General features: G+C 40.2%; 2 protein-coding genes and 3 long non-coding RNA genes across 8 annotated transcripts; 3 read left to right on the top strand and 2 right to left on the bottom strand.

Annotated features, from left to right (window-relative positions):
* Positions 1-513: 513 nt before the first annotated feature.
* On the bottom strand, positions 514-7,934 carry LOC135253846 (uncharacterized). Its single transcript, XR_010329700.1, has 4 exons — positions 5,798-7,934; positions 2,299-2,329; positions 2,070-2,186; positions 514-1,411 (listed from the first exon to the last, which is right to left on the bottom strand). It is a non-coding gene; the product is annotated as an uncharacterized LOC135253846 (long non-coding RNA).
* Positions 7,935-13,221: 5,287 nt separating this feature from the next.
* On the bottom strand, positions 13,222-18,217 carry LOC135253841 (peroxiredoxin-1). Its single transcript, XM_064333653.1, has 6 exons — positions 18,061-18,217; positions 17,027-17,143; positions 14,851-15,004; positions 14,589-14,711; positions 14,259-14,389; positions 13,222-13,805 (listed from the first exon to the last, which is right to left on the bottom strand). The coding sequence occupies exons 2-6, from the start codon at positions 17,130-17,132 to the stop codon at positions 13,723-13,725; spliced, it is 597 nt and encodes a 198-aa protein (XP_064189723.1). The 5' UTR covers positions 17,133-17,143; positions 18,061-18,217; the 3' UTR covers positions 13,222-13,722.
* LOC135253844 (uncharacterized) lies at positions 13,748-14,392 on the top strand. The gene is made up of 2 exons (XR_010329699.1): positions 13,748-13,866; positions 14,113-14,392. It is a non-coding gene; the product is annotated as an uncharacterized LOC135253844 (long non-coding RNA).
* Positions 18,218-18,795: 578 nt separating the features above from the next.
* akr1a1b (aldo-keto reductase family 1, member A1b (aldehyde reductase)) lies at positions 18,796-25,833 on the top strand. 3 transcript variants are annotated; one of them, XM_064333650.1, is made up of 9 exons: positions 18,796-18,955; positions 19,999-20,097; positions 21,658-21,777; positions 22,064-22,215; positions 22,782-22,977; positions 23,336-23,535; positions 23,697-23,769; positions 24,063-24,149; positions 25,664-25,833. In XM_064333650.1, exons 2-9 carry the CDS (start codon positions 20,017-20,019, stop codon positions 25,727-25,729), a joined length of 975 nt encoding a protein of 324 aa, XP_064189720.1. In that variant the 5' UTR covers positions 18,796-18,955; positions 19,999-20,016; the 3' UTR covers positions 25,730-25,833. The 3 variants fall into 3 exon arrangements, with proteins under 3 accessions (XP_064189720.1, XP_064189721.1, XP_064189722.1); XM_064333651.1 differs by lacking the exon at positions 18,796-18,955 and adding an exon at positions 18,983-19,129; XM_064333652.1 differs by lacking the exon at positions 18,796-18,955 and adding an exon at positions 19,690-19,845.
* Positions 20,104-21,268, top strand: LOC135253843 (uncharacterized). Of its 2 annotated transcripts, none has more exons than XR_010329698.1 (2): positions 20,104-20,244; positions 20,507-21,268. It is a non-coding gene; the product is annotated as an uncharacterized LOC135253843 (long non-coding RNA). The 2 variants fall into 2 exon arrangements; XR_010329697.1 differs by having other exon boundaries at positions 20,104-20,296.
* Positions 25,834-26,318: the final 485 nt, after the last annotated feature.

The raw sequence follows: 26,318 nt of genomic DNA, 5'->3' as shown, positions 1-26,318 counted from the left end.
CAACATTTTGTGAAGCATTTTTGCACGTTTCATTGTTTCTCTCCCTTTCTATTCCCCACCTCAACTGGTAAGTGAGGAGGCTCGACGCCGAAAGGAATTAAATAAGGTGTAAGAAACCGCTCGGTTACACCACGCTGCGGAAATACCCGAGCGGTGAAGGAGCGTGTGTAGCCTTAACCCCCCGGTGCTGCCGGAACGGGATTCATTGAATATCATCTCCATTATCTGAGTCCAAAATAATGTTTTAAGCTTTCTCCTGTGCTGATGGTTGCTGTGCATAGACGGAGGAGGAGACCGGCTTTCTGCCAGCAGTGTGGCTCTGTGCGGATCGCAGACGCGGGCGGGCCCCTGGCTCGCGTGGCCTGCGTAGATATAATCGTGTATTTAGCTACGGCACCACTGTATTGGGGAGTGACTACGGGGTGCAGATGCTGTGCACCTGAGTTCTATGTGTATGTTATGAACTTAAAACTACTAGGTGTGCAGTGGTAAGAGTCAAAGAGGAATGCCCGGTTAAGATTAATGCTTTTTAGTTTATTTACAGTTATTTACAGTTTATTTATGTTAATAATCAAAATATACAGTATCATTTTTACATTGCACTTTTCCCCTTAAATAACCCAAAGATAAGAAAAAAAACAAATGAATGGACCATTGTAACATAACAGTACATTGATCATTCTGATTGCACTGTCTCTGCAAGCGTACCACGCTAGCTACAGTATCTGCTGGCATTGACCCGTTGGTCTCCTTTATCACAGCCCGCTGACTCCCTAACAGCACAGTGACCCGCTTGTTTTCCTTTGGGGGGTCCGATAAGGGGCACACTTCTGTAAACTGCCCCATAAAAGCGAGTATCCCGTGGCGGTACGGGGCGTTAAATTGTAAGCGAAGGCTAACCCCTGGCAGGTGCTGGGGCCAACAGGGCTTCTTCTCAGGAGACAAAGTGCGCAGAAGATCATAAAGCACCCTACTGAAGCTTTCACAGCAAGGTTTTTCCCTGTAGGTGGTGGGGAGTAGTATGTATTCTCTTCACCCCCTAATGCTTACGAAACACTGTAGTAACTTTACTTTCAAAATGTCCTCCACGATCAGAGTACAGTCTCTCTGGGGCGCTTCATGAACTATTCCATCTGAGTCAGGTTGTTGGCTCCCCCCCCCCCCTGCCAACAGGTCAGAATGTGAAAAATCTTTTGATTCGCCGATTCACTTGATGTCACAGGGTCCTTTTCCAGTCAAAGCACAGAACGCAATTGAATGCACATATGGAATCTGAAGAGTAGAGTGACATCACACACAAGTCATCGGCTGTTCACCAGTCAAATCCCTGCCGATCCTTAATCATACGTCGGTTCATATGGACCACGGTGAGGGTTGGTCTCCTCCACTGACAAGGGGGGCTCTGTTGCACCTGCCAAAAACGTAAAGTTACGTGTAAATGGCCAGTGAGTTCAAGCTTTTGCATTTGCTATAAACCTTATTTTCAAGAAAAATAATAAATCGGAATAATAAATAGGTGAGTCATATTAAGCTAAATTAATGTATGGATTGCAGCAATCAGTATAACTAGGAATCCAGAATCGAAATAAAAACAGGTTTAAAAATGTCTTGGAGTTAATAATGTCTTCATTGCTTATATTTCAGTCTTTACTAGGTTGTTTATTTATGAAGCAATGAAATATAAATTAATGTAGTAAAGTAAAATGAAGTTACGTGAAACTAAAGAGATGTCTGAATTTGTTCTGGGTCAAAACAATTCTTTAAAAACAAAATGCTAGTGAATATTTCTGATATATTTGTTTGCATGAATCGATTGTTTTAGGGACACAAAATTATCCCAGAGAGCTGAAACCAGAATCTAGATGTCTAGAGGGGTGAAAATATAAGTTGAGAAATGTTCCGACACAAACAAACCAGGGTAAACCCAATACAGATCGGGTTTTCCCCGGGTACATTCCTAGTCGGCTAGAAAACTTTAACTTTTCAGCCAAATGTACCTGGGTTTTCACCTGAAAGCAAGACGGTACTTCACCAACTGTTCAGCACAGAAATGTTCACTGGGACGCTACCTCTTTGCTGTGTCGCTTCCACAACGATATTCCAGCCGGTGTGCAGTATGAGTAGGAGTCCAAATACCACATAGATGAGAAGCAAAGCTACAAGCAGGAGGACTTCTTCACTCTGACCTGCCAGATGAAATGCACATTTAAAGTGTGTGGCACTACATCATTAAGATCTGTTTTGCTTTGTAGCAAAATGATTACTAGGTAAAAATTATTATATAGCAATGCCATTTACCCTGTTCCGTTCCATTTTGTGGCTGCAGACCCTAAAAAAGATGGCAAAAGAAAAAAATATATTTTACAAGGTACTCTTGAAATGAGAGATTGCAGCACAGATACAGAAGACGGATTTGAGATGTATAGAGACATTTGTTATGGACCTGTATGTGATGGGGTTGGGTATGTTGGTGTTTCTATGTGAAATCATTTCAATTATTAGTCATATGTTTTAATGCATTCAAAAACATTGTTCAGTCAGTCTCTTGAGTTAGTTTATGAAAGGTCATTTATTTTTGATAAACTGATATGAATATTATGATATGTTCTTGTGCTTTATTTAAATCAGTTTTATGATGTGACTTTAAAAAGTCATCTGGTAATACAAATGTATGACCTCAGTTAAAAGGGCAATTTAGTTTCATTTGGTCTGTCTTGCAAGACATGCAAGAGTGAGTGCAGTTATAATTCATGGAATCATAACTTTGTTTCTATTTTTATAGTATGAAGTGTCTTAAAATGTCTTAAAACAAGCCATTCCATTTGGTCAACAGTACAATCAGAAAAGAAGCTGTATGAAACTAATACACGGAAATGATACAGAATTTGGATGAGTGCAATGTTGAATAAAATATATTTTATATATATTTTTCATTTAATAACTGTAGATCTGATAACATTATATAATGATGTTAATATTACTGAGAATGTTGATATTTGTAATGATGTTGAGGCTGTATAGTACCAATGTTCCTGCTACATTTACTGAGTTGAGGGTATTCCTCTGATGCTTGTGATCTGACCCACTTGCTGCTGTCATGTTGTGATTCCTGTGGTATGTGATGTGTGTTTGCATATTTATTGTGTATTAGCTGCGCCATTTTGGCATAACTGAGGTGATTCCCTCCTTGCGTGGTCGCTCCCTCAAGTCAAAAGTCCTTGACCATATTCCGATGCAGACCGAAGACCAAGCTCATCAGACTCGGTTTGGTTTCCATCCCCTCCCCACAGCACTCCCACCTTTTATGCTAATTCATGGGCTGGTACCGGTGGTTTCATGTTCCATTTTAACAGCTTTATGTTTCTCTTCTGAGGGCTTGCTTACTATGGATGTATTCTGTAATCTGTACATAATGTAATCTGGTTAATTGTTCTCTTACACTAGTCCTTTACTGATGTTGTGCCCATACTCAGTGTTCTGGGAATTTTGTTAGTTAGGTCTGACAATATGACTGATTAATCAGGTGTCACTTTAGCACAGGCGCCAACTTTTAAAATTGACTGGGGGTGCTCAGTCAAATCACAATGGCAGTGTGTTTTTTTGTTTTGTTTTTGCAATTCTTGCACAAAATGTCCACATTTAAACAAAAATTGTATGTTCCGTATTCCGATGTCTTATTAAAAACACACATGTTCTCCCTTTTTTGCGTGGTGGGGGACCGATGTTAGTAGAGAGGACAATCGAAAAATGTAATTCCGGAGTATTGTGATTAAAATATCAATTTAGCCTTAAATTAACGTATTGTGAACATCGATTGCACATATGGAATATTAATGTGCTATATTGGCTGTTTTTGTGTATTTCACTGGACATTCGATTATTTACATTTATGGGGTTCTGATCAGTGACATCATAACTCTTACTGGTTGATTTTACGCGCTTATTTATGACAGTTGGTTCTCTCAGAATTCTGACTGATAGCCAGGGGAATATTTTCACTGGACACTTGATACATCCCGCCTTATAACTTCAAAGTCCCAGGTCATTTGTGAATGGTTTAAATGGATTTTGAAAATAGACACTTCCTGCTACAATCATGATAACGGTGTGCTGTGAAGTTTGGGTAGCAAACAATAAGGTTGAATCCTTCTGACGTAATTTACATAGCAACTACACGCTCGATCGCTTAGCTTCACTCACTGTGGCCAAGCGGAATCGGTGACGTTTCAGAAAATATGTAACTTTAAAAGATTTAATTCAATCTTCTACTGGGACTTTTGCCGTTTATTGAGGGTGTGACAGAAAATGTCGGTGCCGCTGACTATAATCGAATGTTTTTCACATTCACCGTACGATTGAGCATTCAAAGTACATTTTTATGGGTTAGTGCTGTCCGATTGTGCTAGCTACTTCACATTAACCGTATACGGCGATCAATAAGGCTAACAGCACCGTACCACTTAATTCTTGTCATTTCACCACCGTAATTAACTAAAAAAAAAGCCCCGACACTACCTTTTCTGTGAGAAATGTGTTGTCGAGCTCACGCGCATACACTGCTGGCGACATTAAAGGTCCGTTTTGCCCTCCCTAATGACATTTGTCATAATAACATTAGTAATGTTAGCTTCTGCTCTGGCTTGTTCTGTAGGCATCGGCTGCGGCTAACTTGTGTTAGCAAGTCGAACCTCCGTGCGGTGTTCATCGTCGGTAGTTAGGTTAGCAGGTTGAACAGGTGGTGGTTTTGGTATTCTGACGACAAATTAATCAATTTTTGTTGTCCTTTTTAAAATGACATATACTGCCAGCGCAGCGAGACTACCTGGTGTTATTAGCTAATTAGGCACCAAGTCATTTTTTTGTTTACCTTTGTCGTCACGTGTTTTACAGCCACTCGCGTGGGCATTCCAGGAACCACGTCTTTTGACAACAGTGCTATAAATTTTATTTTAATATATATATATATATATATTTAATGGTAGCTCACTTTTAAATGTTGAACTCTGAAATATTCGGGGTGCTCGAGCTCTAGAGCACCCACAGAGCTGGAGCCTGTGACTTTAGTCTTTCCAACACTGCAAGTGACTCTGGATAAGAGTGTCAGCTACATGAGTTCAATGCAACAAGAACAGTATACTTAACAAAAATACAAATAATGTGGAATTATTTCACTGTTTTAATATGGCTGGTTGTAGTGACTTATGGTGGATGGAAGACATCATGGGTGACGTCTAGGGGTTTTTTGTCTCGGGGTTTTCCGTCTAGGTGAATTCCATAGGGGAATTCCATCTTTCGTCCACGACGATCAGAAAGGAAATATAACTTGTACTATAACTTGAACTCAATTGTACTTATATATATATATATATAGCCATAAAGATATCTGTATTCCCTCAAGAGTCACCTAAACGAACAATCTTATAACAATATCGGAATGCCAACAAGCGACAGTAGACCTAGGCTAACATATTTGACGTCTAATTTGATTTTATGCAGAAGTGAGGACATTTTTTAAGAAATGACATAAACCAAACATGTTTAATTATTTCTTAATTTTTTCAGATTTTGTTCTTCAAGAACCACAGGCGCATTTGGCTGATTTAGTCCTCGTAGGCTAATATGGAGACCGGTCCTAAATTAAAATGCGAAAAGTTTCAATTAATGTAATATGTTTATTATACCTGATCTTAACATAATCTGGTGATATTTAGCCTATTTTAATAATACAATATTAGGTCAGTTCTGGGTATAATGAACTTGGGGGTAATGATAATGAACAAAATCGTTTCAGGCCTACCTGATAAGCGGTTGTGTTGCGCGGCGGAGGCATATCCTATTAATAAGCAGGCGACTGTCACCTTCCAACTTAGTTGACTGAATGACTGAGTTAAGGAAATAGCTATAGGACTCCCAATCGAAACACCTCCCTGGGAAGCACGGGACATTCCAGCTCCGGTAAAAAAAAAAAACTAATGCTACGAGAAGGCACAAGGTGGCACTGTTGTCCGCAAGGGTTCATAACTTCTAGAATAGTCCAACTTTATTCTTATCATAACAGAAAGCCCAGTGGACCGGTGAGCTTTCCCATGCGAAAAACGTATCACCAAATAATCTACCTTTAGGTCATCCTTCAGTTATGGAGCATGTGTTAAAGCTTATGAACATCTATATCAAATTGGAATCTAACACTTGTACCTAATCTGGTCCTGATAAAATCAGTAACCTAGTCCTATGCTTTTGTTTGTATGAGCATAACATAAGTCGTCAACAGGCACACCCATCCTTAACGATGTGAAGCTAAGCAATGCTAGTAACATTTTAAGGTCATCGCCTACAGTAGTCATGTTCACAGACAAATCAGTAGACGATGTATAGCAGATTTTTTATTTTGTTCACTGGATGCCATTCTTTCCTAACACAATTACATCAGGAAGCAGAAAAAATAAACAGTCTGATTTTTTTGTGATGAGAGTTGTTTAAGATGTACACAAGACAAATACTTTTTCAGAATTAAATCCCAGGTAGTGTACTTAAAGTGCGCTTTCACTTCACATACCAATAGTAAATTTAGGCCTATTTAAAGTCTACCAATTTAGGATACAAAGTTTAAAAGTAGTTCAAAGATGGTATGCCAATATAATTTAAGAAAATAGGCTACTTTAGGTATAGGAAATACTTAAAATTGGCCAATTTAGTTTTATAAACCAGCCTACTTAAATATACTTAAAAATATTTGTCAGTGTAATCTACACTTTAATAATAATGTTTGATCTAGGCTACTTTTTCATAAAGGCAGAGGAATGTCACTGCATAAATGCTTCCCTGTAAGCCAACTAATGGTCGGTTTTACATTTGTTGTATTATTCTCCATTTCAGTGCTATGAAAAGCTCCCAAATATGTATGCTCCTCGAGATACTTCTAAGTAGTGCACAGTAGCCTGCTTTACAGATCAGTAATTCCATGAATTCTAGTGTCAGTTCCAGATAATGCATTACCTTGTTTGCTTGTGGTATAGAGTGTACTGATCCCGTTTAATTTCTAATTATTTATACTGTACTTTGAAACTATGGTGCCAACACAGATGTTTCACTTTTACAGAGTATAACCTCTCTAAGATCTACTAACACCATTAATGAAAAAGCAGTAATCTATTATGAAGAACGTCACACACATTATATGTTTATTTTATTAGGAAGATTTGCCTCATTTTGCACATCGGTTACACCAGACTGTCAAATGATTATCAAAGACATATAGGCTCGTTTAAATCAGAAAAGCAATCTCATCATTTACATTCATGCTGTCCATTGAAGTGAAACTTTAAAACGTAAAACTACGTTGAATATTATGCTAGTATCGTCGTTGTTACTATATATTTTTGGTTACAGTGCTATCGCGTTGTTGATGTACAGCAAAGTAATAATTCCCCCGGAACTAAATTTATTTCCGAAATTAAACCGAGAATATGAATAAAGGCCATTGAGATAAACTAATTCACAGAAAGTTATGTGTCTACAACCAAACGTTTCTAACGTAATTATTAAGAAGCAGTGCCAATGGATTTAAAACTATTTGTGTGAGGCTATATAAAATCGTCCTTCAAATTTCCACGGCACACTTGATTTTGCCACACGGAAAATCAATTATACAGGTGAAAAAGCAACAACTTTTTTGCGAATGACTGGTCCCCAAATGTTTCCTTTTTTAATAAATACATTGTACAAAATTAGTAAAAGGTGCGGTCCAGGTTTAACACACTAAAATAGAATGGTCCGTTTCTGTTTAGGTTTTTCAAGCCACGCACAAGAACACGTATCAAACGTTTCTTAAGTCTAAGATGCAGTCTGTATACATTAGCTACTAGTAGTCTAGTGCAGGATAACTTACCTCTGAACACGTGGCTCTCTGAGAGCGATTGTCTCCTTGTAATGCCGCTTCTTATATATTTCAGTTTGAGGGCGTAACTGAAACTGGACCAATGCCAAGTCCATCAAACAGAAAGGGGAAATGCGAGGATGGGGGAAGGGCTGGAGACGCCAACGTGTCAACACGCGAACAAATGTCCTGTTAATCAGTCATAGTACGTAATTTTCCACCAATTGTTAAATTGAAGCACGCATGTTTTGATCTAGAAACAGAGGTGTACGTATGAAACATTATTACGACATTACAATGTTTCTCTACTCGGGTCAGTTTCCAGCCGGCATTTCAACGTTTATTCACGGGTGAATCAACGTCGTGGATCAAGGTTGAATCACTGTTGAATTTTGTTTCGATTTTGAAAGGCGAATCAACTTGATATCGCGCCGTTGTTTCAACGTTTCAATATCTAAAAAATATAAGAACGGAACTTTATATATAATTATAGTCATATATAAATTTAGATTTTGAAAGTGGTCTTATGTTCAAAATATAATAACATGCTAATAAAATAATAATTGTCATAATAATAATTTAAAAGGCAGAACGTTGTTGAAGACCTTATGTTGATTCGACGTACAGATCTTGTTAAAATTTCAACGTTGATTTATAAGTATTTTGTTAACCTTTTTACAACCATTTAGCATTAAACGTTGTTGCAACGTTTATGGCTGAGGCATGATTTGTCAAATTATTTTCATACATGTCGGTGTGACAAATGATGGCCGAGCACAAATACCGAAACCGCACGCACACAATGGTGAGCCGGTTTGACAAGTGGAATGTAATGTAACCTCCGCCCACTTTTTGGAGGCAGGCCAGGGACTTTCCAGAGCTGGAAAGTCCCACTTCTGTGGGCTTATCTGGAAATCCCCACCCCTGTATATTTAGCTTCTTACTGCTTAATATATTTGAAATGAAACTGCTTTGTTCATTATAAAATAAAATAAAAATCTTACTTGCAAAATGAACTGTAAAATACCCACAACTCTTCCCCCAGTTTCGCACGATACATGTACACAGTGAATAGGTTTTACACATGACGCATGAGTAGGGGAGACAGGCACAAGGGTTGGTTGGCACACAGCCATTTGCTGGTCCTTTTTAAAAAAATGTTAAATCAAAATGTTTGTTTATTTGAACTGCTGTTATGTTTCATGTAAAAACATCTGAAAAATGTCTCACTTTTTTGTGAGACAAACATTTCGGTTTTGTAGCATCAAAAGTAAAAAAAAAAAGTGTGCACTACATTTCCAAAAGTTTGTGGACACCTGAACATCATAACCATATGTGTCTTGCTGAACATCTCGTTCAATTTTGCGATAATGTTCTATGGACAGATGAGTCAATCGTGGAACATTTTGGAGGATACAGGCCCCATTATGGCATAAAGCAAATACAGCATTTCACAGTAAGAACATCATACCAACAGTCAAACATGGTGGTAGTGTGATGGTATGGGGATGCTTTCCTGTCTCGAAACCTGGACGACTTGCCATTATTGAAGGAACCACAAATTCTGACGGAAAATGCTTAAGGAGAATGTCTGGTCATCTGTCCGTGAGCTGAAGTGTAATTGGGTTATGCAGCAAGGCAGTGATCCAAAAAACGCAAAATCAAGTCCACATCTGAATGGCTGAAAAAAAAAAAAAAAAAAAAAAAAAAAAATATATATATATATATATATATAGTTTTGTAGTAGTCTATCCTATCTAATAATCTATTTATTAACACAGTACATATGAGTCCAACAGGGACCATGTTCTCCTAAAAAAAGGTCCTTTGGTGGTTCCTTGTATTCGCAGAGCATCTGCAATTTCAAAAATGAACTTTCATAAATGTGCTGGAACCCAAAGGAAAGGTAGCTTTTTTCTCTACATTACATTCTTGTTAATTTGCTATGTGAATCAGACTCAGCGCTGCATGTTTACACTGCCTTCCCTTTGCATGCAGAGAAACTGGGTTTCTTAAAGGGACAGTGTGTTTCATGTGTATGCATGAATCTTCTATTTTACGTCTTTATGGGAATAGTTAACTACTAGTCATCTATTCCTTGATTGTTTCATAACAGTATAAACGGTGTAACATTTTCACCTATAATAAAAGGGGAGGGGAGATCTTCAAAATTTCAAAAGGTTGTCAGATCACATATACTGCCTGTGCCACTCCAGGTTCTTGAAAAACACAGCATTTTATTTCCTGTTACCAAGTTATTATATACTGAATTTGCTGACGTTTTTGAGTTGTCTATATTGTTCAGTTTTTCCAGAATATGCTAAATGGTTTCAATAAATTGAATTTATTTACTTATTGAATAAATATTTGAATAGTTTGAATGCCCTTGCTCTTTAGAACTACTGAACTTTGTACGCATATGTATCATGCGCAGAGGCGTCACTAGGGGGGTGCGGACCGCAACGGGTGACACCATCAAAGGGTGGTGACACCGAAATGACTGGCAATAAATTTTGTGTGCAGTGTTTTGTGTTGCGACGGGTTGAAACAGCTAATTTCTCCGATGCAGTTTACTGCCAGTTGATTTCATTAGCGGTATGAATGTGACGAGAAGGGCTTTGTCGTTTGAATGCATAAAACGCATTTCTGCGCCCATCCCCCGCCCCCTAAACCGGTTAACAGCCCAGCCTCGACAACTTCCAACAGCCCCGCCTCGACAACTTTAAACGGCACCCCCCCCAACCCGCCCGCCCCTCTCCTATATCAGCTTGCTGCAGGCTTGGAGAAAGCAGTTTATACAAAGCGGTTCTGGACGAAGCATGCGCAGTTGTAACCCGAACATGGCATCGACTATTTTGTTCTGATAAATGTTCATTATTATGATTCGTGACTCATTATTTATTTATTTTTACTTGGAGGGGTTTTGGGTCTGTGAATGAGAGTAAGTTGGATATGGCTTGGGTAATATGTATCCATTAAGAGCTCAGGTGTTAACGTTAGCTAACTAACTAGCGAACTTTACCTAAATTAACACAACTCACTGTAGTCGGGTGCACGCACCCTATGCCTGTTTGTGATTTCATGAATTTCTTTTTTATTATGGGTCAGCAGTTAAATGTGTTAACTTTAACGAATTAACAATGAATAACACCTTAAGAGGAGACCCTATCATATTTGGTCAAATAATAAACTTGGCTTTAGATGTACAATTTGCATAGGCTATTAAAACAAGCCTAGTAGATATCTGTGACATTTACGTGAAGAAAATTACCCATCTAGCACAGTTCTCGGTTATAGAAGTGGTGGCAGGTTTCCGTAACATTTCGGAATGAATCGGGGAACATCGACCGGACTGCTTACGCTACTGCCTTCCCACAGATATCAATGAATAGCTACAATATTAGAGTGGTACACACGTGAAGATAGTAGATTTAAGTTGCTGAAGTTGTTATAGACCCGCCGGTCGTTGATATCACGGTGCGTACGTCACCACCACGTTCTTGCCAGCATTTTTCCAATCGAGTGTATTCAGAGGAACGCTGCTGTCATCCGTGAGGTCTTCCGCAATATGGCTGCTTGTATATTTTGGCAGTGAGCAATAGCTCATTATATAGTTCATGCTAAGAGGAAAAAATAATCATACGTCTCAGTTCCTCATTTAAGCGGTTTAGCCTACAGGTCTATCTGCAACTATGGCCCTTATGGTGGACGATATACTGTCCATAACAAAGTGTGATTCGAGAATGCAGATGGGAAGAGGTTCTGTGTAAGGCTACACCTAACGCAAAAGCGAGAAGTCGATTAAATCCAAAAATTGAGTCATCGCGGCTTTTTACTATAAAAAAGTAAAGTAAACTTTCTGAAATGAAAGCAATGACAGACAAACAATACACGTACTTGCCTATTCTGTGATGATTGCTTTGTAAAATTCTACTGCCACTTAGTGGTAACTAAACATTATAGCTTTTACCACACAGCCTAGCCTCCAGCCTAATTATAGCGTGCGCTCACAGTCGTCGTGAATATTTACAAAACGCGTCATTTTTAACCAAAACGGTCAAAGAGAAAGACAGTTCATTTCCGCCACATTCGCAAGCCGTTATCATAGCAAACATGAAATTATTCGGCATATGCAAAATGAAAAATGAAGACATCATAACATCCATAGAACGAGTACGCTACTAGGCGGCATGGCTCCATTTAAGGTGCGTACAACACGGTGAGATTCTTATTTGTCAAATAATGAGCTCACCCTATATCGTTTAAAAGAGCAGCATAGATCGACTTAATAGATTGTCGTCACGATGCATTGATTTTATGAGATGGGCTCCACAAATCCGGCCACCAACAACTAAAAAGTCAAGTGGTCCACACAAAGCAATGTCCAAATGTAGCCTGTTTCATGAAATTATGTTTTTTTACACCCATCCCGTTACTGTGAATTTTTTTTAACAAGTAAAGAATAGTTTACAGAAAGATAGGTGTCACGATTGTTCATGTCTATGTTTTCAGTAATCTGTGCACCCTCACTTTGCAAGGGTATCAACCCTACTGTGTAATCTAGTGCTGTGAGTGTTGTCTAAGATTGATGAACATATTTGTCCATTCCTTCCTACAGAATCTTTCAAGATCCTGCAGTCCGCACTTATCGACTGCGCTTTTCATTTCAAATTGCGAATTAGTGATTGGGTTCAAGTGTGGAGATTAACATGCAAAACAATAGAGGTCAGCTAACCATTTCATGATTGATTTTTTTGGTATGCTTGGGATCATTGCCTCGTTGAAAGAGTAATTTGCAGTCAAATGTGAACTTCTGGGGGTACCAAAATCTGCATTATACTCACAGCACTTTCATCTTGCTGTGAATAATATACATACACATATGCAATTATATGCCATTCATCTATCATGATATCTTTTAAAAATTTAGTCCATATTTAGAGCGCAGACAGGCACTGCCCCGATGTCTGGGATGCTTCTTACCGCACCGCTATTCGAAACTCTCGAAGCTCCTTCATGTAGGCCTACTGTTCAACTGACGGATATGCAGGTACTTGACCAACCAGCAGGGGTCACTGGTGCGCAATGAGGCACTGTCATTCCAGCCGACAAGACCTGGACAAGGCTATCGCGAATTGTGCATCAGACCTGCTGGACTGCTGGAAAGGTCCAGATTTGACACCAAACCATGGGGCTGTCATCGGACTATAACAACATCTTAACAGGATGAGCTTGAAACTAACTTCATTAGATTAAGTAGTAATAGTACACAGACTCCTTAATCAAATGAAATAAGTATAGTAAATGTCCACCCTGCATATAATACAAAAAAAAAAAAAAAAACATACCGTTTTTATCCTTTATTACAATCATGAAAAAGACAACTTACAAAACAACTGCACATTTGCTTCACAGTGCAATACCGGATGGAGGGAAAAGAGCCAAATTACACCATTTTTTTTTTGCAGTGACTTGGTCCGACTTGGTCTCCCAACACTGATACAATGTAGGGTTTTGTGTGTGTCAAAATTGTATTTCAACATATGAAGCCACAACGGCAAGCACTGAAGAAATATCTAATGTTACGTAACTCTGGACATATCTACACAGGACATAACTGAACCAGGCTCATGGATCTAAATCTCCAACACTGCACCGAACGTGGTGATAATCGCTTTGATCACCACCTTCAGGTCTCAAGGGCTCGCTGAGCAGTAACTAGGCGCATATTCAAAATGGAAATTACATACACAATACCCTGTTTGCAAGCAACTGTGCCATTTCACCTACAGATTTTAGGACTGCTAAGGTCTAACGGTCGTTTGGAGCAGACTCGGGTCTGCCCGTTACTGTTTGGAGAAGAACTCCTTGCTCATCTGGACATCTGGCTTGATGGTGTCGCTTCCTGGTTTCCAGCCAGCGGGGCACACTGCAAAAGCGAGAAAGACCCTGAGCATTGACCTTTGACCTTAAACAGGGCTACACATTACGTCACTATTCTGCCCTACAAAGCCTAACTGCAGTAACTACGCAAAGGGTAAAACTGAGAAAAATGGCTTTAAAGTGTTTTAACTGGCCAGCCGTCATGGTTTTTGGGCATAAAAATGACCTCATGAGTACAATTAGTGCAATATCACTTATATAACTATATCCCATTTGGCTGGCCAGTTAAAACACTTTAAAGACATTTTTCTCAGTATTACTCTTTGCGTAGTTCCTGCAGTTAGGCTTTGTAGGGCAGTATTAACAGACCACGTTTTAACAGCATTTTAACAGTATTTTTTTCCGAAGTATCTCGGTACATCAACCTTCCGGTGGGAAGCGCTAGAAGTGAAGATGACCGACATACTTGCAGACGCTCAGAGGTGGCGGTAGGCAGTACCTTCTCCGTGCTTGTCCGTAAACTGAAACGCCTGCACCAGGCGAAGAGTCTCCTCCACGGAACGGCCCACCGGCAGATCGTTGATAGTGATCTGCCTCAGGATGCCCTTATCGTCAATGATGAACAGCCCCCTGGAACCACAGAAAGCAGTCTGAATACTGGACATGCAGTAAAATGAAACATCAATGATTCTGATGTCCCAGAAAGCTGGATAAGATGCAGCTAGGAAATAACATCAATAATTTGCTCAATAATGAACTGTTGTGGGACTGTTTTCATGCTTGCGTGATGAACGGCTGCCCTCCAATACAAGATCCACCCATCCTTCACCTGTAGGATAGGCCTTCATCTTCCTTCAGCACGCCGTAGGCCTTGGAGATCGAGTGCAGCGCGTCAGCCACCAATGGGATCTTCATGGGGCCCAAACCACCCTGCTTGCGGGGCTTGTTGACCCTACCAGGAAACACGAGCAAAGACAACAATGCACACGCCTGTAATGCATCACTAGTAGAGCAATGCTGGATGGCTGGGGCCAATTAAAAAAACAGATGCCTAAACCTTGGGCTGTACGGTCTACTTTTTGTCTGCGTACCAGGCAAGGTGGCAGAAGTGAGAGTCCACAGAAGCGCCGATGACTTCGCAGTCGATCTTCCTGAACTCCTCGGCAGCGTCGCTGAAGGCAATGATCTCGGTGGGACACACGAAGGTGAAGTCCATCGGGTAGAAGAAAAAGACCACATACTTTCCTGCAAACAGAGAAAACAGCAACACGCATTCAACCATGACCATTTTCAAAACAATACCTGAGCTCTTCAAAGAGACTGTCCAGGGAGGAACACTGGGGCACTCATAGAATTAAGCCTGTTTCAATAAGACTGATGTATGAACTTGGCATCCTCCTCAGACTCAAAAGGTGAACTGAACAAATCGGGAGGTATACGTGTCCTCCTGTGCGTCGACAAAGCACATCTGCCTGACCTGTGTGTAACAACGGCAATGACAGTCTAGCTATACTCATAGTAATAATATGATGTTGCTCTGAGGACAATGCCAAGTCAAAACATCAGTCTGTTATGTAATGTATCTCAACGCTAGGAGTGTACCAACATTTCACTCTGCATAGCCTCTTTGAAGAGCCCAGGAACTGTTTTTTTGGTAATATGTATTTAACCCACGCTTGCCATTTCAGACTATACTTGGCAAATGCATGCTGTGAGCAGGCAACATTCTTCCAGCAGACCAAATTCTGTCCTGGAAAAGTTATGGAGGCGCACCTCTTAATTATAACCAGTCTTAAAACAATTCAGCAAACAATGGGAAGGAATTGCACAGGACCATTTTTTTGTATTACCACTGGGTCCTACTAAATGCTTCACAATATACACTGCATAAGTCTAAATGCAATCATTGCATTTATACATATATATAAAACTGGGAGTCCCAGTCTGGGACACCCAAGACAATGGTGTAATAGACAAACTGACCTGTAATCTGTAAAGATTATTGAAATTGATAAGGGAGTACAGTCCTAGTGCCTAGCTAGCTTGCAAGGTTTATGCATTTGAAAAGGTAGAAAGCTATCCATATTTAACCATCACTGTAAGTACTGTCCTCTCACACATAAACAAAGTTTGACATCAACTTAAGGCACATTCTCTCACATTATGTGTGAACACAAAATAAGCTACTTCCCAGCAGTCGCAAGTTATTATTATTATTTTTAACTGTTAGACAGCAATCTTTGTTTTACATACTTTTCAACAAGATACAGCAAGACGATCTCAAATGCTTCATCAGTTTACACAAGCTACGTGAATGGCATTTATATTAAAAAGTAGCAGTTTGGTGTGGCAGCATCTTACAGTAGATGTATCCACATGGATGACTTAGAACAAATCAATTGAATGTTTTCATTGTTCACTGGATAAAACATTACTGTCTCCAAATCTGCGATTTTGTTGGTTGCACTAGTGGATGTTGGAATTTGCAGTATCTTATCTTTACTGTGCATTTACAGTTTATCTAGGGCGACATAGCTCAGGAGGTAAGACCGATTGTCTGGCAGTCGGAGGGTTGCCGATTCAAACCCCGCCCTGGGCGTGTCGAAGTGTCCTTGAGCAAGACACCTAACCCCTAACTGCTCTGGCGAATGAGAGGCATCAATTGTAAAGCGCTTTGGATAAAAGCGCTATATAAATGCGGTCCATTTACCATTTATCTGGAACCAAATGCAAATTTAGAATACTGGGGCCTGATAACACAATTTAATTTATGAACTGGCACTTGTAGGAAAAAGCTGTAAAATTGGCTTATACAGTAAATACGTTTACTTGAATTTGAACATCCAACTGAAATGGGAAACATTTTCATTTGAATGGAAAGATATAATATAAATACAGGTTTAATTTTCTTCCCTCCAAAAAAAGGGGGAACTTCCGATATTTAAAATGTAAAAATGATATAAAAAGATGATATTTTTCACATGGAAACGCTTTAACTACCAATACTGTAAATACATATAATGCTTTAACGCTTTCAGTCCCAGATATGCACTGTAACCTAATCTCTTCTGCAACTGTATTTTACCCATCAAAAGCGAAAGAACTCCTTGATGCAGTCAATTTTTTTAAATATCCCAGCCTACCAAGAGAAACAACTGGGTGTCAGTTTCAGTTACTATATGCATTCACAACCACGTGACAGGAGCACCAGGGCTCCGCATTTATGCTACAACTGTGAATATTGATGTGCGGTGCAGGTCGTACTACCTCTGTAGTCGGAGATTTTGAGTTCCTTGAATTGACCATCTGGCATTACAGCTGTTGCTTTGAAGTCAGGGGCCAGTTTCCCAATGCGAGCTTCACCTGCTGCCATCTCTGAATTTACTGAGGAAACAAAATCAGCAGGTAGATGGAACAGCCCTCCACACCCAGTGAACTGATTACATCTCAGCAGCTGATAACGCATTTTTAAATGACAGTGGACAAAGATTAACTGAAGGCGAATTCAGACCATACATTTGCTTTCGGTTAATAATGACCAACTTTCAACAATTTGAACGTACATTTAAAAATACATCACTAGCGAAAAACATGTTGTATGCTTGCACTCTCTTTCCTAGCTTTCCCCTCGCAACTTCCTGTTGGGTATTGAACCCAAGGACAAGCTCTTGGAAACGCATCCGTCACCTACATTTAACCGAACGCCATATCTTTCCAAAAAACAAAATGATCAAGTAAATGCACTGCCCATTGCAATTCCACTAATTGTACGTTCGAAAGTTCTATGAACCAGACGCAACAAAGCAGTGCATGGTTTCCAAAAATTGGCTTATTATTAAAGCGACCTAAACTGTAACAATAATTTCGATATTTAAGAAAAGAGAAATACTGTATGTCGAACAAGCGAAGTATGAAGTGTTTTGTCATATTTTAAATAGACAGCTTCTTTCATGCAATTACGCTCATTTTTCGGATAGGACCCGACGGATAAATTCAGGAACAAATTTCAAACAATCTCAATTATTTGAATGAGATAATAGTCAATAAATACATAACTGCTGGGAATCCCGAATTCTAGTCGGAGTTTAATTGCAAAATATACAACTGGCGTAATAACGGCATATTAAATTCCCCTCGCAAAATAGGTGACAGCTAGGATATCTTCCGTCAAAAAGGTTTAGCAATGTAAAATGCGAGGTCTAGTTGCTCCACTTGTAGTAGCCTACGATCTAAATACGCAGCTGTGATTTAAATTATTAAAATCGAAATGTAAACTACATTTAAATTAAGTAGCAACTTACGTGAATGAGACAGTGTTAGAATCTTATTGACGTCTCGCCCTCTGCTGGGTGAAAGCTGTGTGGAAAGAGTGGGAAATACTAGGTCTAGACTTTATAGCCGTGCACTTATCGCGATGACAGACCGCCTGTAATACCCCGCCTTAAGAGTTGTACAAAACGTGGCTAACTATTCCTTGTCTGCTTTACCAGCATGACTTTGCATTTTCTCCTAACTATCAATTGGTCATTTAAATCATTTAAATAGCATTTTGTAGCGTACTGGCCCACACACACGATGGTTCAATTTTGATGTAGCGCGATTCATTGTAGGCTATTGTGTGGGGTTGTAACTTGATTACACGAAAGATAGGCTACTCAAAATCAAAACAAATAGTCTGAATAAATAAACTGACTTTTAAATTTTGTTCAAAACGTTCCTCGTACCACCAATCCATTATTATATATACAAAATACTAAACTCCGTAATCTTCAGGCAACTTCGCATCGGACACAATTACCATTCATTTCCATTTTCTGCTGTAAAATAGCTATGGTTACGGGTCTAAACAAAGTTACACTGTGAATTCTTGGAAGGAATAGACTTACGAAACTTGCTACTCTGGTTTTCAGTGTTAATAAATCTTTATTGTAGTCTGATTAAAGCAGCACGTGCGGAGGCTATCATGCTTTTTATTACCCAATAAGTAACAAATTAAATTATGGCACAGTGTATCACACAAATTCGACCTATTTCACAAATTAGGTTTATACAATGTAGGTCTTGCAGCTTTTACATCAACCCCGGAAACGGAAATATCATAAGAGTGGGACTGTGCCAACAAGCTCAATTAAATATTAGCAAAATTTCAAGATATCTGGCGGGGTTGCTGCTTTCACAAATCGAAGACTATCCTGAGTAAGTCCACAAAAAATATTTAAAGACATGCATTTTTGTAGGCTATAGCCAAGAAATTGCCACGTAGGCTAGCTGTGTAGAGAACATGCATTTCGCCTCCAAAGGCTACAAAACGCAGCATACATAATCAGCTATGATTTCCCGTTTCCCTATTCTTTAAAAAATGAGAAGCAGGTGAGTAAGCAGAATTATGGCTTTTCAATCCAGGAAGTTGACCGACACCCCGTACTTTTTGCTCGATAAGATGCATTTAGATATATTGGCAGTTGCTATATTGCTTGTCTTTGTTTAAACATTTTCGAGATCGAACAGCATCGCTTTAATACGTTTATTCTTCGTGAACCTGAAAAATCAGTGTCGTATCGAAAGGGATTTGATAAAGGAAACTGAGGATCTAAGAAATCTATGACTATTAGATTTGTTCTGTGGATATTTTTTTGCTGAAAATGCAAATATAATCCCAGCAATCTTAGCAAAATGTATTAATTAATTGCTGCAGAGTATTGAAAAACAGAGGATTTATCTAAATACCTGGAGAAAACAAGCACTATCTTAAAGTCCTTCAAAGACAATCCGAGTAGGCTAGCATGTAATTTTTTGACAGTCATCCGGACAGGACGAAAGGAAGTCACCTGACATTCGGCGTTTTCAGTCTCATAAAGCTTGGTCTCGTATTAACGTTTATTGGAGGTTAATGACTATTATGTAAACGTATTTTCTATGTGGTAGTAAGAGGCGAACAGTATCCTGCTATCTAATCAGCTTCCGGAGCCCGTGCATTAGCTGAAATTTGACAAGTTATCCAAGGGAGGAGTACTTGTCCAGGGCAGTTGCTTTTCATCATAACCGCTGTGCATTTGCCACGTCACAATGCACCCAAATATGTTCAAGTATGTCATATATTAATTTGAAATAAACATTCGTCATGCTTGTATGATATAAGGCTTAAAAGCGGCCAGTGTTGAAATTTGGAAGGAGTATCGTATTTGAAAGTCAATGTAAGATTTTGTGATGACGAGAGTTCTGTTTTTATTTTGTTGAAGATACCCAAAGAGTCCAGTATGAATGATTTTGCAGTACTCGGCACCGGTCGGAAGATGCCCCTCATTGGACTGGGGACGTGGAAGAGTGAGCCCGGGAAGGTGAGTGTTTGATGACAGAGGAGAGATTCATTGCATAATAACCATATTCAACAAAAACCTTGCCAACACATGACTAACTTAACCATCTATTTATTTTTGTGTGTTTTTTTTTAGGCCTATTGATATAGTTAATGTCATCTTGTGAAAGTAAGCAATGAAAAATAATATTTTCCAATTATGAGAAGCTGAATTATGAAAGGTGAATTCATAGTCATTTTATTACACCCTTTATGATGCTTAAAATATAGGTGCTGTTCAGTGAAATTTCATAACGTATAAACTGTCCACAGATTCATGTCAGATTTTCAAAGTAGAATTTCATTGCAAGGGTGTCTTATGATGTGCTGGGGCGGCGACAAAAGAGACAAAAGATTGCTATTCACAGCACTGACCCTCTTGCCTCTTTCAGTGGCACCCACAATGCACCGGGCTTTTTAGTTCTATTGCCATGGAGACCAGATGAAGGGCTGGATAAGTGGCGATGCAGGCGGCGAACGCTAATGAAAAGCTCAGATGTTGTCTACAAAAACAGCCTGTCCTTTGATATTTTCCTTTGTTTTTTTTCCACTGCACTTGCCTCAGTAAGCACAGGTCATTAAATACATAACATGACCATCTGCCTGTTTGCTCTTCAGCCATTCATAAAAATGTACACTTGGGTTTGTCAGCTGTAAATTCTCTGACCGAATAACCTACTTGCCATTTTTTTTGTTATGAAACATTCAATTTGTGAAAGGTAACGAGAAAATATGAACTTGAGAAGTAAAGCATGTTAACAATTGATCTTCAAGTTCATGAAAAATATTTGCTAGACTTTGTATGGTCAGATATTAAATGTAAAAGGAATCTGTTAATGGAAATGGGGATCTTCCTTCTCTGTTCTTCTCAATTTGCTCTAGAGAAGCAAACGAGTTATTGTACAGCAGTTTTTATACATAGTTTCTTTCATCTGGAGAAATACTAAGAACTACTGGAATAAATATGTTGAATTTTAATCTGCCATATTTACACAAAGTTTAAAGATCTAGCATTATCCCTGCCCTTTCTTTTGACCAGCAGACACAAGGAACTGTCACCATTGCAGAAAAATTACCCAATGTAGGGTTTGGCAACCATGGACCAACCCAGTCAACAAGGAAATAAAGTGTAAAAGAAAATCTTTCTGATGAGACAGAGGTGTATTGTGTATTTTGTCCACAAGAAAGGTGTGAATGCAAAAAGGTCTTTCCTTATGAATGAACTATGTATGACTCACAGTACCATGATTTGCCTAAATGTATTTTGTCCAAAGACATGCAGGTTAGGTTAATTGGAGAGTCTAAATTGCCCCTAGGCGTACTCCTGCCGTTGCCCTTGACCAAGGCACTGGCTTCAGAACTAGAGTTGGTCCCCGGGCGCTGCATTGTGGCTGCCCACTGCTCCTAAGTAATTAGGATGGGTTAAATGCAGAGGATGCATTTCACTGTATGTACATGTATATGCACGTGACAAATAAAGCCTTTCTTCTTCTTCTGTTTGTTAAGCTTAGTAATGGTTATTGTGTATATGTTGGTGCCGTAGGTGAAGCAGGCGGTGATCTGGGCTCTGCAGGCTGGCTACCGCCATATTGACTGTGCCTCCATCTACGGCAATGAGGCAGAGATCGGAGAGGCTCTGCGTGAGGCACTGGGGCCAGACAAGGTGAGCCAGACTCTTTATTTCACTATATGTACACACATGCTCGTGTTTGTAATGGCCAAGCAAACATCTTTGATGTAGATATATTTTTTGTGATTATGTATATCAAACCTATTTCATATGACGTCTTGCATGTTGCAACAAAAAAAAAAGAGTAATCAGTCTTAAACATGAAAGTAATGTGTGGCATCACTTGTGACTGGGGTCCTGTAACTGGGGTCTCATCACAGACGACAAATCCAGACACTGTTGTGCGTGCACGTGTGCGCGTGTGTGAATATCTCCACAGGGTTTGAAGAGGGAGGACGTGTTTGTCACCTCCAAGCTGTGGAACAACAACCATCACCCAGAGGATGTGGAGCCGGCCCTGCAGAAGTCGCTGAAGGAGCTGGGGCTGGATTACCTCGACCTCTACCTCATCCACTGGCCCTACGCCTTCCAGTAAGCCCCGCCCTCTGGCCCCCAGCTTGTGCTTCCCAGATGAAGTGGCGCTGGAGGCAGACTTCCCGCGTGAAACAATCATTTGAGGCCTGGAGTGAGGAACTTGTACTTGGTCGTTAAAAACCCACTCATTCCTAGATGTTTCAGAAGATAAGCTCTGGTCTGTGTGTTTCTGATTGCTGTGAAGCAGTGTGCTGCATTTAATAACATAAACTGAGCAATTTTATAAATTGCTGAGAGACTTTGGACGCACCTACGTCTGTTGAGATTGGCGTCGTGTCGTGTCATGTCCAGACCTGCCTGAATGGGCCTCTCTCACTGAGACAGCAGGCGGGTGAGTGCCGGCTCACAGCAGGCAGTGACAGTGTGTCAATAGGGCTGTGCTTGGAAAGCCTGGAGATCCTGACAGGGTGTGACTAATAAGCCTTCTTCCTGTGAGCCCCGGGTTTCATGCTGAGAGATCATCCAATGGGAGAGCGCAGCATGGGCAGAGGGGAACCCATGCTCATCAACACGGAGGCAGCTTGGTCCACTAACAGCTCCTGTCTGATCGCCCCTCTCTGCAGACGTGGCAAGGACAGCTTTCCCAGGACAGAAGATGGAACGCTGCTCTACGATGACATCGATTACAAGGTGACGTGGGCGGCCATGGAACGCCTTGTGGGGAAAGGTCTGGTGAGGGCGATTGGGCTCTCCAACTTCAACAGCCGCCAAATCGATGATGTCCTCTCCGTCGCCAGCATCAAGCCAAGTGTACTGCAGGTGCGGAGACAATAGTTCTGTCCACATACAACAGAGCAAGCTCTGGGGAAAAGCAGAATAATGCAAGCAGAGTTGCCAGTATTTATTATTTTTTGTCCGTACTATGTTTGACTATTGAAATCATGAGTGGAAAATTTGTATTATCTTTCACATTATTTACAGCCTGAATATTCATGCTTGTGCATATCATTTTGGCTGAATTTCTTAAATAGGACTTGGTTGGAGTTTTCCAATTGTCTATGACAAGATGAATGCCCACCACATTCTCCAAAGTGTGAGGATAATGCCCAAGGTGCCAGTTGTGCGATGCGTGAATGCGAGTGTGTGTGTGTGTGTGTGTGTGTGAACCCCACTGCAGGTGGAGGGTCATCCATACCTGTCTCAGGCGGAGCTGCTGGCGCACTGCCGCGAGCGTGGCCTGGTGATGACGGCCTACAGCCCGCTGGGTTCCCCCGACCGGTTCTGGAAGCACCCCGACGAGCCCGTGCTCCTGGACGAGCCGGTCATCTCCGCCCTGGCTCAGAAGTACAAGAGGAGTCCCGCGCAAATCATCCTCCGGTAATTAATTCACGATTAATTTGTGCCGACGCCTCAAGGGGAATTAGCCTGCCAGCACGCTGGCACGCCCCGCAGCGTCCGGCCTGAGTTCGTGCCCCCCGTCTCTGTGGGCAGAGCACTGACTGTGCGTACTGTACACCCCGCGGTTTGTCTCTCGCCAGGTGGCAGACCCAGCGAGGTGTGGTGACGATACCCAAAAGTGTAACGCAGTCACGCATCGAAGAGAACATCCAGGTGAGGATCTCGGCCCTCTCTCCCCTCATTAGAAAATCATTTAAAAACTGCATCGGTGCATCTTTTGTCTATTAATTTCACGTGTGTGTGTGTGTGTGTGCGCGTGCTCGTTCGCGCGCGTGTGTGTGTGTGTGTGTGTGTGCGTGTGTGTGCGCAATTGGTACATATGCATTACCGACGGTATTGATTTTCTTTTCATTTAATGAATAGTCTGGTTAGTTCTAGTATTAATATTGCGTGATGCATAAATCGTTGTGTGTATTTTCTCAGTAAGTTTCTCCGTTCACCTGCAGGTGTTCGATTTCACTCTGGAAGCAGAGGAGGTGAAGAGTATAATGGCGCTGAATAAAGGCTGGCGCTACATTGTGCCTGTCATCACAGTGAGTAACTGTTGCGCTTAGAAATATTCATCTGTCCTATAATGGAAATATTTTCTTCATCATGGTCATCATCATCAATGTTTTTCATATCATTATCATTATATTACCATGATCTACGTCCACACCCTCAACACTGTGTAAAACATCTATTTCTTTCTTGAACGTAACTGTGGTCTATCACTATTTAGATAAATATTATAATTATTGAATTAAAGCTGGTTTATTGTTTATCCAGTTCATTTTTATTCAACAGGAGATTTATCTCAACAGTTTGTCTACCAAAACAACATTTTAAGTAAATATGCTGCCATCTAGTGACTATTTTGTGTAAGGGATAATTTACTTTGCTGGGTCTTATGATATGATTTCAGTTTCTGTGATTGGCCCCGAAAGTTTTTCCAAGTAATAAAGTGTGTTTAGAGAAGTTTGTAATACCTGCTGGCTTTAAAGTGGAAGGTATTGGCATTTGGCTATTTGTAGTCTAAAGCAAGAAAACACACTTAAAGCTACAAGTACAGTAACATATTTTCCCCCAATATGAACAGATTCATTTTATAGTAATTATTTACAACTATAAACAAAGATTTGTTTTAACAAAATTGACATAGTATACATTACATTAATTTGGTATACAATAAATGCACACTGAAGGTAACTGGAACTACTAGAAAACGGGTCTGATAAGGTACAATACTCATTATGTAGCAGTTATCCATACCCATGAACACATTAACTCCAGTTCACACAGTAAGCGTAGGCTAGGTCAGAAAGTTGTGGTTAGTCAAACAAGGAGGCATGACGACGAGCTACAACATCAAGATAACGATGCAATTGCATTATAAGTACTGGATGGAGATACAAGCATTACATGAAAGTGCTAGAGGAATAAATTAGATGGATTCAAGGGATAAGAGCGGTCCTAGATTGGGAGTGCCCTGCAGAGTAGTGATAGTTAGTCCAGATACAGTCTGAGGAGATTAGCCTTCAGATCATGGCGGATGATGGGCAATGACCGAGCGGTTCGTAGAGGAACGGGAAGTTTGTTCCACCTCTGGGGAGCTAGGTTGGAGAAGCTCAGTGGTTGGGACGAGTGAGAAGCATTCACCCAGATGGCGGGGAGTGCAAATCCCCCTGCTGCATCTACACATGCTAATAGTGCATTTTGATTAGTTATTTCCAACTTTTTCCAAGTGCTTACAAGACATTGGTGTAATTCACACTCCTTTAAGGGGGAAATGCAAAGCTCAGCCAGATGGCTAATTAGCATATCCCTCACTACCCTTCACCAGGCTGTCTGAAATGTCTGCTGTCAAGCTTTAAAAAAAAAAAAAAAATCAGTTGGGGAAAACCATCTCCTTTTCCCCCCCTTTTATTCACCTCCTTGAATAAGCTTTCACTCCCTTACCTCCGGAAGCCTGTGCAGTGCTAAGTAAATGTAAACTGCATAATAAGTGCATTCTTGGTAATCTCACGGATGAGTGTGACACCTGCATGTGTGATGCTTTGTGTTTCAGGTCGATGGGAAGCCTGTTCCTAGAGATGCTGGACATCCTCACTACCCCTTCAGTGACCCCTACTGACCACTCTGTTACATGCCTACATTGTGCCTTTGGGACCACTCATTGCTCCCCTCTTGTCATTTATAAAAAAATATAATAAAGTTTCTGTTTTTTTCCCAATACAATGCGCAGCATTCTTTTCTGAATTTAAGTTTCTTCTCGTGCTATATTTCATAAATTAAATGATAAAATGTGCTCACCTACACAACGGTTCTAATAGTTATCATATGTAGTCCTACTTAAACACGTAGCTTGTGTGACTTAAACAATGCCTTACTAAGTGCATTTATATGCCGTTTACGTCTATCACCACTTCATATCATCTTGAAGCCGTTTCCCGTTTTCCAATGTATTATGCCCTTGTCTTTCCCGCCCTCAACGCCTTCAGGGCGGGCAATATGGAAATTAGCTCATTCAGCCAACCAAACTAGAACGTCACATCCCAGAAAACTGTGAATTTATTGACGTTGCAAAGGAATATGAATATCTACAATCTGCGAATGCAGTCAATAAGCGAATGAACATTAGGCCTACCCATGGCCAACACTGCGGCATATAACGAGGAATATTCATTGATTTGATCTATTACATTTTTCGATGATTAAAAGCT

The sequence above is a fragment of the Anguilla rostrata genome, chromosome 4 (assembly GCF_018555375.3).
Source record: "Anguilla rostrata isolate EN2019 chromosome 4, ASM1855537v3, whole genome shotgun sequence".
NCBI classification, from domain to species: Eukaryota; Metazoa; Chordata; class Actinopteri; order Anguilliformes; family Anguillidae; genus Anguilla; species Anguilla rostrata.
This window is presented reverse-complemented; position numbering and strand designations above follow the sequence as displayed.

Coding starts and splice junctions, on each gene's coding strand:
- akr1a1b (XM_064333650.1), top strand. CDS start 20,017: ATGAATGATTTTGCAGTACTCGGCACCGGTCGGAAGATGCCCCTCATT. Junction 21,778..22,063: donor AGGCACTGGGGCCAGACAAG/GTGAGCCAGACT, acceptor ATATCTCCACAG/GGTTTGAAGAGGGAGGACGT. Junction 22,216..22,781: donor CACTGGCCCTACGCCTTCCA/GTAAGCCCCGCC, acceptor CCCTCTCTGCAG/ACGTGGCAAGGACAGCTTTC.
- LOC135253841 (XM_064333653.1), bottom strand. CDS start 17,132: ATGGCAGCAGGTGAAGCTCGCATTGGGAAACTGGCCCCTGACTTCAAA. Junction 14,712..14,850: donor CACTTCTGCCACCTTGCCTG/GTACGCAGACAA, acceptor GTTTCCTGGTAG/GGTCAACAAGCCCCGCAAGC. Junction 14,390..14,588: donor GATGAAGGCCTATCCTACAG/GTGAAGGATGGG, acceptor CTGTGGTTCCAG/GGGGCTGTTCATCATTGACG.